Raw genomic sequence first — 12,213 nt, 5'->3', positions numbered from 1 at the left:
TAGTATCTTGCCCAAGGATATTTGGCATGCAGCCAGGAGGCAGCCTGGGATTGAACCACCGACCTTCTGATTAGTGGCTGACCTGCTCTGCCACCTGAGCTACAGCCACCCCAGAGATCCTGATAAAATAGCTTGAAAGCAGCATTAATTCCGTCAGGGTGTGTTACCACCTGACCGGAGTCTAACTGTATGTTGGGTATAGATTGAGCTGTGGCGGATTGACAAAGCTGATGCGAAAGATATCTACTTGCTTTTTCACCATGCTGGTATACATGATGTCTTGATCTAGGTAGGAGCTTCTCAGTTTCTTTAATTGAGAGAGTGTCAAATTCAGACTGCAGCAGTACCTTCTGCTTGTATAAATCAGCGGTTGGACAGGTAGCATATTGTGTGTCAATGTTAGCTATGAGCTCCGTCAGCTCCCGAAGCCATTCGTTTCGCTTTTTAGTCTTATAAGACGAAAAAGAAATAATTTGGCCCCGCAGATATGCTTTTAGCGACTCCCAAATTATAGATTTTGAAACATCTGGAGTGTTATTTGTTTTTTTGTTTTTTTTGTGTCCCGTTTGGATCTTTAGCCATCAGAATTGTTGTCTTAAGGCATAAGGCCATATTGGTCCATTTGATTGACCTTTATTATAATTATGAATTTATTTTATTTTCAGTTGCTACAAACGGGACAGACATGACTGGGGGATAGGACAGGGAGAAAGAATGAAAGAAAGAGAGGGAGAGAAAGAAAACCAAAGGGGAGAAGAGACGGTGAGAAGGGGGGAAGAAAGAAAAAACAAACAAACAAAAAAACAAAACACCTGGGTCACCTGTATGGAGAAAAAAAACAGAAGAGAAAGCAAACAACAAAGAGCAACATAATAAAAAAAAACAGCACCATCACAATAAACTAGCTAGCAGTAGATATCAGTAGATACTAAATAATAAACGATATTGTGCAGCACGCAAGATAGACAGCGCACAGTGTGCTTTGAGGCAGCAGCCAAGAAAGCTGTAGTCTGCGTCTGTGAATACCCGTGTGTACACCTGTGTGCATACTTGTGTGGATCAGCATGCTTGCATTCCAAAGGTTTCTCCATGTAACGATCTGCTAGGGAGTGTGGGGAGCCACAGCCCCGTCCTCCAGGGTATGAAGCAGGTATGGAGGAGATCAAAACCCCAGACATCCAGAGGCCCCCAGAACACAAGAGACCAAGGAAGACCAACAGAGGGGCAGCCGCGCCACTGTCCCAGTAAGAGCTGAGGAGAGTCCCAGATGAGGGCTCACTCAGCAGCCGCGGAGCAGAAGCCAGGGGGAGTTGCAGTGACGCGCCCGTGAGCTCCGCCGGCAGCCAGCTGCGCCTGAGTGACCGAGCCCCAGGCCGAGAGGCCGGGGGCACCCCACCTCCGAAGTGGCCCGAGCGAGCCCCAGGCTCCAGGCCCCGATAAGCGGCCGCCAAGGAGTGAGCCGGTGTGTACCTGGACGCCCACCCCCAGACACAAAGAACCACCAATGCACCGACACCTGAGGGAGTCCGCCACTGGCAGGGGAAGTGGTGGTGGGTGGAGATAGGCCTCCAAACCTTGGAGGGCCTGAGATGTCCCCAGAGAGGTGGCGTCTGATACCCAACCTGACATATAGACACAGACATACAGGCACACACAGACACAAACATCCATTCCCACCCTCATGCTCTCATATGCACTTACTCCACACTCAACCAACGAGGAGACAGACATAAAGAGACGCTGTACACACGATCACACTCCCCAAGCGTACTCTACGAACCGGGTCTAGGTACCCTTGCCCCTGGAGGGGGGAACTGCACCCAGACCCAGGTAGTGTTACCCTTTTCCCTGCGGTGGGGCGAGGCAGACCGCCCCGACTCCGCAGCAGCAGGGAGGCCCCACACCCCAGACCGCAGTCGGACAGCCAACTACTCCTGGGTTATTTGTTTCTAGAAAAAGCTCGATGTGGTGTACTATGAACTTGCAAAACTCCTCATCTGAAAATAATGCTGAGTCAAATTTCCAGAACCGCTGCCTTGCTGATACATTTGGAAATGCGATATCAACCTGCACTGGTGCATGATCAGAAATTACAATTGCATTGTATTTACACATGGTGACCCTTGGGATAAGGAAATTATCCAGACGAAAATAATCAATCCTGGAATACGAATGATGCACAGGGGTGAAGAAGGAATAGTATTTTGCTAAGGGCTCAGTGATGCACAGTGGATCTGAAATACCATAGTTTTGAAGAAATGTCTACAGCATTTAAATTCTATGTTTATCGTTTATGGACGATTTAAAATCTTCAAATCTACAATTTCACACGTGCTACACCTTAAGTTTTTGCTAATGCAATCATGCTTTTAATAATTTAAAAAATATTTCAGACTGAAAACTAAATCAAATTCAATTTCAATTACATTTTATTTAGCACCAAATCACAACAACAGTTGCTTTAAGGCGCTAAAGGGAGCAGATTTCTTGCAATGCTACTAAATTATCTGCCTGGAGAAAATCAGTCTGCTGTAGAGCTGGGTGATATAAGATTTTTTCATATCACAATATGTTTTTTTGTTTTTTTTTTTCATTTCAGGCGATAACGATATCTATCACGATATAAGCCAAATAACTATATTTGTAAGATTTAAATGTGCCGTTGCTCACAAGTAAAATGTGAAATAATCAGCAGCGTGTTTTGATTTAAATATTTATTTCCCATAATAAGTTCAACAGGGTAGATGTACTTAAGGAACATGAGACTTTTTCAGATAAATAAAGGCAAATATTGCAAACTACACAAAAGGCAGCCGCTAAAGCGTTTAAGTTTCAAAATAGAACAAACGAAACAGGCTACTAAATTTTCAATTCAACTTAGAAACAAAATATTAATTCAAAAAATAAATCTTAGTTTGTTTTACAGAAGAACAGACAAAATTGACTAACTTTTGTCAATATCAAATAAACTGAGAACTAAAAGGAAATTCTCGATCTCTCCTTGTTGCATAGCTTAGCTTTTCAAACAGTTTTAACAGTTACTTTAGTCTGACAAAAGCCGAATGACGAATTAGCGCTTCCAGTCAGAGATTGAGCATGCACCGGTTTATTGTATTTCCAGACTTGCTTTTGGCACAATTTACAGTGCCAAAACACTGGCTGTTGTGAAATCCGTGGTAGCTGTTTTTTGTTGGTTCATCTTCCTTGAGAGCAGGGAGTGTGGGGGCATTTCTCCTTATTTTTATTTTCCTTATGTTGCACGCCGGTTTTCCCTGGGCTGGGGTGTAAGAAACGTTAACTAGTAATGACTTCATGAACTTCTTCACAAATAAAATTTTAATCATTAAAGAAAAAATTACCAATAATCATCCCACAGATGTAATATTATCTACAGCTACTCTTAGTATCATTGATGTTAAGTTACTCTTTTTCTCCAATTGATCTTTCTGAGTTAACTTCAATAATTACTTCCTCCAAACCATCAACGTGTTTTTTAGATCCCTTTAAACAGCTGCTGTGATTTGCGGTCTCTTATTTTGCACCTTGTTCATTGAAAAACCTTCAGAGCACTTTAACAGAACAGAACTGAATAGCCCTTTATTGTCAATGTACAAAGAAATTATTGGTGATCCAGACCAACTGTGCAGGAGTAAAATATAAATAGCCAGCAGCTGCTTGTCTTTGTCTCCCTGGGGTATTCAGAGCTCTAATAAAGACTGTTGTAACTGAAGACTGTTATTCATAAACTAGACTTTGTATTTGTATTATTTTGTTTTATGTGTTTTAATGTTGTATTTGATTTTTAACTTGTAACACTGTAATAATATGCCTTCCTCGCCAAGTCTCCCCTGATGTTAATCTCAAGGGATCCCTGATTAAATAAAATAAATAAATATGAGGTCTTTAGGATAAAATAAGAAAGGAGTTTTTAAAAGCCAACTCAAGTAATAAATGCATGAACCAGTTTTTCTACATCACTCTGAGATAGGATGTTAGCATGTTTTATCCATGTCCAAATGCAAGTAAACAGTCCTACAGATTTGGATAATATGTGCATTGAAAGACCTATCCTGGTCAAAAATGACTCCAACATTCCTCACACAAAGGTCTAGCAGGATACGAATGGTGAGTTATGTTAATAAACAAAGCTGAACAGAAGAATATACAGAAATCATAAAAGATGCTGCTTGATGTAAAAATTGGAGTCGTTGCCTCAATTCTGAAACCCTGATCCAAACAGAAACACAGTTGATGCTGGCACAAAGGCAAATCATGAACCGTTTGCTCTATACCTGTCATGATCAATATGCTGGTCAGCGTCATAGATGCAGAAAGGCTTATCAATGGTGGTGCATTCATTCATGAACTCTATAGAGCCTCCAGTGTCAGCAGATATGTCGCAGATGGCCAGCAGCCTGCAGGAAGACAGAAAAGAAAACACTTATGAGGGTATAGCAGGCTGTGGGGTAAGGTGATCCAAACGGGTATGTCCTACAGGGAGGAGGCCCCAGCACAGACCCGGGACACGCTGAAGAGATCTATTGGCTGGCCTGGGAAAGGTTTGATGTTTCCTCAGATAAGTGGGGTGCCTCTGCCAACTATAGATAAGCAGAAAAAAATGGCTGGATGATTTGTTTTATTATTTTAGATGTTAATTTTATTGAAGATGTCATGAGAAGTCATGAATCACAATGCTTTTGTTTGTTTTTCAGATGTTATTTTGCCATATTTTAGTAATACGTGAACAGCTTTTGTAGTAACATGTTTTCATATTTATTCTCATATTTAACATCTCAAAAAGTTGATTCAGTTCATCTACACGTAGCGTTTTCAGTGGCAAAAAATGTTTCATCGCTCATCCACATGACTTCTTTGGTCTCAGCTGATTGCAGGTTTCCCCAACCTTATAAACAGTATATTTGCATAATGACTAAAACTAGCACCACTGAAGAACAATGAGGTCAGTTTCTTGATCATTAATATACAAAATGTCATGACCATTGATCAACAATTACTGATCAAAGACAAAAACATTATCATCCTTCTGGCAGACAAGGGTAGGTACACGGTTTTGCTAAACCAGAAACTATCATGAGAAAATTTTCTTGCTGCTCGGTTACAAAAATACTTGAAACAAGACCAGGAAGTGACTAAAGGAAGAGGGTGATAGATTGTCTGAAGCAGTTAGAACAAGACAATACTACTGACCGGATGTCATTTTTTAATTAATTTATTTAATTTTTATTTTTTATTTTATTTGGTTTTTATTTATATATAATGTATTTTTATTATTTAGTTCCAATGATACAAAAGTCTTGTGTGATGTTACGTCTGTCTCATTTATGTTCCAGTCACTGAAGCAGGGGAGGCAGTTCACAAGAGATTACAGGATGACCCCAACCTCAACAATAGGACTCCTCTCAGCACCGACCAAGTGTGTTTGCTCTTGGAACTCTGACTTCATTCCACATATTTCACAATAGTTAGTACTACAGACTAAAACATGGGTGGGCCTTTGGCTCCCCAGTTTTACCCATTGTAGCCAACTTTTACATGGAAGAATTGGAAAAGAGTGCTCTGTTATCCTACCCTGGAACACCACCAAGTCATTGGTTCAGGTATCATTATCATTTCATTATCATTTTTATTTATGAACTGAACAGAAACAGAAATACAAAATAAATAGTACCAAATAACTTATAATTTATAATATTAATACCAAATAATGGTCATACTGTATTAAATGCCAGTGAACACAAATGTGTTTTAGATGTGTCATCTGTAGGGGGACATTATTCCACAGTTTAGGCACTACAAACCCAAATGCTCGATTGCCTCTGTGAACGAGCCTACACCTTGGTATGGCTAAAAGCAAAAGATCATTTGAACTAAGAGATCTAGAAGTCGGATAAGGCTTCAACAGGTAAGACAAATACCCAGTAGCCTGTCCATTTGGAGCTTAGTAGGGCAACAATAAAATTTTAAAACCAATTCTGAAGTGAACAGGGAGCCAGTGAAGAGAGAGAGAGAGAGGCAAGCACTGGTGAAATATGTTCATGTCTTTTAGTTCACATCAGAAGACGAGCTGCAGCATTCTGGACCAACTGCAGTCTTGGATGGGAGGTCTGACTAACTCCAATATATAAGAAGTTACAATAGTCCAGCTGGGATCTAATAAAAAGGTAAAGGTATGTGGATGACACCTGAGTGAAAATCAAATCTCAGGACATACCACAATTCACTAATCACATTAACTGTGGACCAACTGCTTCCTAAGCAAAAACCCTTAGTGATTTCTCATCTGTCAGGAGTATTAGAACAGCTGAGACATATTTTCTCTAAACACCACGTCAGTCAGCTGAAACTGAAGAAGTCACTTGGATGACTGACGAAACCTTTCTCCCACTGAAAACGCTACCTCCAGATGATTTTCTTTTAAGATTTCCTTACCTGGATGATTGAACATCAAGACATTTTTCTTCTTTGTTATTGAAGAATGTGATAACTGGTTTGAAATGCGTTTGTTATTGTTTTTCATTAAACGGTTTTCAAATGTAACTTCAAACCTGAGTGCTTCTTAGTGTTAGACCAGTTGGTTAGTCTAATTTTTTTTTCTTGTTTAGTCAACTAAGAAATTAGTCGCCAGGAATATCCCTAAAAGATAAACATGCAATCGCTGTTGAGATGCAGTAGCTACCACCACAGTACTTTTATTCATTCAGTAGAAAAAGATTTCCAGCCTGTATTTGTGATTTTCCTGTGCTGCGTTCTTACTTGTGAGGAAGCTTAGGTGATCCCTCGTTGTATGCAGATGAGGATTTTTGTGGTCTCATGAGCATCTGAGCGTCCAGTCGCCTGAGGAGTCGAGGAGTGTGGGGGTCCCAATAAATACCATTGATCAGACAGGTTGTATAGGGTGCTACCTATAGTCAGGAAGAAACCACGGTCCAGTCATTCACTATGTGTTGAACTACAGTGTGTCAGCCATTCAGTAGTGCTTTTGAAATCTCAACTGTAATTTAAATCTACAACTACAATTCTGAAAAAGTTGGAATGGTGTGTAAAATACATATTACACATTTTCTACAACACAAAACAAAAAAATATAATACCCTGAACTGCATTAAATAATACACCAACAATAAACAGTAAGTCTCTCTCTTCTAAGTCCCTGCGAGTAAACAGTTTTATAATTGATAAATTTTTATTTATTTATTTATTTTTGCCGCCTGTCCCATTTGGTTCTTTTGCCATCAGAATTATTGTCTGAAGGCCAAAAAAGACGCCCAACAGATTTACTTTACCAAGTGGACCATCCTGGCCTTGCCGTATTGGTCCATTTGATTGACCTTTGTTTTTATTGTTTATTTATTTTATTTTATTTTCACTTGTTACATACGGGGAAGACATGACTGGGGGAAAGGAAAGGGAGAAAGAATGAGAGGGAGGGAAAGAAAAACAGCGGGGAAGAGGAGCGGTGATAAAGAAAAGAAAATTGATCAATATACTGATTTAATTTGAGTTAAGGACCTGGTTATACTACAATGGGTATGTTAGTTTATATTCACGTGCAACTCATTTTTAGTATCTTGCCCAAGAATAGTTTGCCTGGGATCAAACTATCAACCTAACAATTGGTAGATGACCTGCTCCACCTTTATAGCCACAACCTGAACAGAAAGGGTGGACAATAAGTTAGTTCCACACCCGTGGAGGCCAAAAACTCAAAAATGTTCTGTGCTAGGACCAGTTCTGTTTCTGTACAACTGCTTCCTTTACACACTATCATTCAAAGGCATAGCAAATATTTTCATTGCTATGCAGATGAAATCCAGCTTTATTGATCCATGAAGCCAGATGACACACATCAATTAGGTAAACTGCAGGCATGTCCTGGATGGGACCTGAATGACCTCTAATTTCCTGCTACTAAATTCATACAAACTGAAGTTATTGTATTTGACTTTAAAACATGTTGTATGACTACTTTAGGCTTGGTGTTTGATCACAACTGTTTTAATTTCATGTCACCTGTTATTTGACTGCTACCTAATGTGGAGATCAGGGAAATATTTTACTGCTACTATTCATAACCATCATTACCATTACATTAATTATCATTTCATCAAAGCATTTATTCAATAGATTACACATGTTCTTAGTTAAGATTATTACACCTATCACAGAGAGCTTCTGTCTGGTAAAAGGTCAGAAGCGTCAACGGGCGGGGTGAGGCCGAGTGCATTTTGAGGTCGAGACACACACACACACACAAACAGTAGTTAGACTCATGTTTAGATAAGAGTTCAAATAATAGTTTGCAAAACCTTTTAACTGTAAGATTATGTCTGCCTAAGGGACAGTTTGTTCCAGGAGATAAGCAAGAGTTAGAAGATTAATAGGAAGCACCTGGCCTCGAGACGGAGAAGATGTCCTTTTAAATGTGTCAAAAGTCGTCAACAGAACATTTGTGGTTTTTAAACTTGTGCATGTATTGTATCTGCTTTGACACATGAGGGGGCGTCATAAATAATACCCTGATGTTATAAAAACAACTGCTTGTGTATTATTGGGCGGAGATCAATGCTGTCTGTGTGCAATGTTCATCTCCCCACGTGTGTGTTCATTAAAATCATTGTTTGACTGACTCTCCTGGACCAATTGTTGTTTTTTGTGCTCACCCTCAATATTTGAACCCGTAACACTAACTTGAGCATTGTGCCTCACGTTAGGGAGTGTGTAGTTTAGTTTTTTTGTCCGATAACTTTGGAGAAACTTAGGCACCATTTTTACTGGCCTACTATGCCTAAAGATGTGGAATAATTTTGCTGCCACTCCAATTTTAAAGCATAGAGGAAATCTGGCTTTCCCAGTTGGAGCGCCCAGACTTCAGAATAACTTGCCACTTCAGAGTCTATACAGTCTTTCAAATTGCATATTAAAACTCACTTTTAATTCAAGTTCAGTTTGAGTACCATCAGGCTTGTTTTATCTTTGTTTGCTTTGTTTACATGTTAAATATATTGTCATTGCCTCATCATGTCTCATTTTTCTGTATTTGCTTTTCTATTGTGTTTTCTTGTTCATTAAGTAATTGTGAAGCTTTGGAAAAAGGATGGTATTAGTTATACTAAAATAAAGAAAATATTAAAAACAGCATTAATTGTGAAAGATTAAAATGGTAACTATGTGCATTTTAAAACTGACCTCACATATGCTTTTTGTTTTCTCAAATTAGTACTCCACACTATGGACTGTTCTCAGTCCAGCTATGGTTCCCCTACTGCTCTGCACACACAGCAACCTGCCACAGCTCAATATTCCATCTGCTACACGTTCAGCCTCCAAAAATTATTCATCTTTTATCTAACTATCGTCCACTAGTCACTATGGTATTGACAACTGATCGCTAATATGGATAAATATTGGATAATTACTAATAGATAAACACCTCTCATAACCAATATTATTCATTCCTCCCTGAACACTGGGATTGTTCCTGAAGCACTGAAAAAGGCTTCTGTTATTCCAACTCTCAAAAAGCCTGGTGCAGACCCCAATAACTTTGATAATCTTCGCCCTATATCAAATCTCCCCTTTATTTCAAAAATTCTTGAAAAAGTTGTCGCCGCCCAGCTTCATTTACATCTCAATGACCATAATCTCTATGAACAATTTCAATCTGGTTTCCGCCCCAATCATAGCACAGAAACTGCTCTGTTAAGAATTACCAATGACCTTCTGATGGCAGCTGATTCTGGTCTCCTATCCATTCTCATCCTTCTTGATCTTAGTGCGGCATTTGATACCATTTCTCACAATATTCTCCTGAACCGGTTAGCTTCCATCGGTATTAGTCATACCCCACTTACCTGGTTTACCTCCTATCTCTCAGACCGCACTCAGTTTATCCAACTTAAATCCCATTCTTCAACTCTCTATCCTGTTTCTGCTGGTGTGCCCCAGGGTTCAGTATTGGGGCCTCTTTTATTCATTATTTATATGCTTCCTCTTGGTTATATATTCCGAAAATATAATATAAATTTTCACTGTTATGCCGATGACACCCAGCTCTACCTTTCCTCTAAACCCAATTCATCCCTCCCACCTACCTCCCTCTCAGACTGTCTTATTGAGATTAGATCTTGGTTCTCCTCCAATTTCCTCAAACTTAACAGTAATAAAACTGAAGTTTTACTTGTTGGTACACCATCTATCTTAACCAAATCCCACAGCTTTTCCATTAACGTTGAAAATTCTCCCACCCTTCCCTCCCCTCAGGTTAAGAGTTTGGGTATCATACTTGATAATACTCTTTCATTCCAGTCTCACATTAATTACATAACACGGTCTGCTTACTTCCATTTACGTAATATTCACCGACTCCGTCCCTTCCTCACTCCCCATGCTGCTGCCATCCTTGTCCATAGTCTTATTACGTCCCGTATTGATTACTGTAATTCCCTCCTATTTGGTCTCCCTAAAAAGTCCCTTCATAAACTTCAACTTCTTCAAAATTCTGCAGCTCGGGTCATAACTTACACTCCGTTAAGTGCTCATATTACCCCAGTTCTTCAGCAGCTTCACTGGTTGCCCATAGAAGCCAGGATAAATTTTAAAATCTTACTTCTTACATACAAGTGTATCCATAAATCTGCTCCTTCATATTTGTGTGACCTACTCCATATCACCACTGTTTCCCGCCCTCTCAGATCATCATCTGCTATTCATCTTACTGTTCCGTCCTCACACCTTATTACTATGGGGAACAGAGCTTTCAGTCGCTCTGCTCCTCGGCTCTGGAACTCTCTTCCTCCTGCACTAAGAAATATTGACTCCCTCTCCATATTCAAGACACAGCTCAAAACACATCTGTTTAAACTGGCTTATTCGCTTTAATGCTGATTTTATTTGTTGTCACGCTCTGTTTTGTAATTTTAACTTATTTTATGTATTTTATGACTATTGTTCCTTTTATTAATTGTGTTTTTTTTTGTAAGGTGACCTTGGGTTTCTGAAAGGCGCCCTCAAATAAAATGGAGTTGAGACAAAGCTGTGTGAAAGGCATTAGCCATGTTGCTCGGCGATAGCATAATATTCTGTTTTAGCTAGCTGAAAGGTATTGTTTGCAGGCAAATACCACAGCCTTGAAAAAAAAGCTTGCATGTGAATTTTCAGTCAAATTTTTGGTCAAATACACCTAAAACAATGTCTAGAATGTGAAATGTTGGTATAATGGTGCTACTTGAAGCCTGAAAATGATCTCCCATAAAAAAAAAAAACCGCGCAAACAGCAGTAGCAGATGTCCTGACTGGGTTCTACGTTAGCATTTAGATCCCTCCAGAGTTTTGTGCACACGGTTTAGGTAAAAATGAAAAAGGTTGAGGTTTTACATTTAGTTCAGTATTACCTGTTGCCTGTGTCCTTGTCTTTTGGGAAAATACTTTACACAAGTAATGGCTCAAAGAGAATTCTTTTTTTTTTACTGTGCTGCAATTGATTTGTGCCACTAATTTTTATTCAATCTCCGCACAGGATATGCTTGTGAAGATGGAATATGGGGAAGAGCAGAAGTTCGTTGAAGTTCCACAAAGTGATGAATGAAGGACATGCATATTGTATTAAAGAAATAAGTGAGAGAATGCTGTTATTTGCATTTACCAGCTCACCTATGTCAGACCTTTTGATAAACAACATTCTAATGAAAGTGAGAACATGTATACTGTTACATCTTTCAGAAAATGTTTTGTGGTGCACAGTTCAGAATAAATGTTTTTCAAAAACCATTGCGTCTTTTTAGTAAATGTTTATTTCCAAAAGAAATTTCTAGAAGTTCAGAACAGTAAAATTCCCGCTTTTTAGAATTAATTAGAAGAAAACTCTTACGTAGTTAAACTAAAATACTCTTTGAGAGTTAATATATAAACTCTTAACACCTAGTTAGCATTAGTAAGTGTTAAATTATCAACTCCAGACAGATTTGGTGTTTAACACTAAATCAGAGTTAACGTACCAACTCTCCAAAAAGAGTTAAATTAACACTCTCTGGTGTGGACCCATATAGACACTTTAATAGTGTTGAAATCAAATCTGACAGTGTTAATTTGGACATGCCAGAGACAAACTTAACACTACAGCTGCAACTATCTTACTTAGGTTTTAATGTTGATTAATATCTAAGCATTGACTTTTTGAAAACCCAACCTTAAATA

The 12,213-nt window shown here is 39.0% G+C and overlaps 1 protein-coding gene across 2 annotated transcripts in view; it reads right to left on the bottom strand.

Annotated features, from left to right (window-relative positions):
* Window positions 1-12,213, bottom strand: part of aass (aminoadipate-semialdehyde synthase) — a 101,238-nt gene that overhangs the window by 30,233 nt on the left and 58,792 nt on the right. For both annotated transcript variants that reach the window (XM_082540798.1, XM_082540799.1), the window contains 2 exons: window positions 6,775-6,923; window positions 4,293-4,415 (listed from right to left, as the gene is read on the bottom strand). In XM_082540798.1, coding sequence (XP_082396924.1) covers window positions 4,293-4,415; window positions 6,775-6,923 — 272 coding nt within the window. The remainder of the gene's footprint in view (window positions 1-4,292; window positions 4,416-6,774; window positions 6,924-12,213) is intronic.

Source organism: Aulonocara stuartgranti (genome assembly GCF_965226115.1).
Source record: "Aulonocara stuartgranti genome assembly, chromosome: 7".
Lineage (NCBI taxonomy): Eukaryota > Metazoa > Chordata > Actinopteri > Cichliformes > Cichlidae > Aulonocara > Aulonocara stuartgranti.
This window is presented reverse-complemented; position numbering and strand designations above follow the sequence as displayed.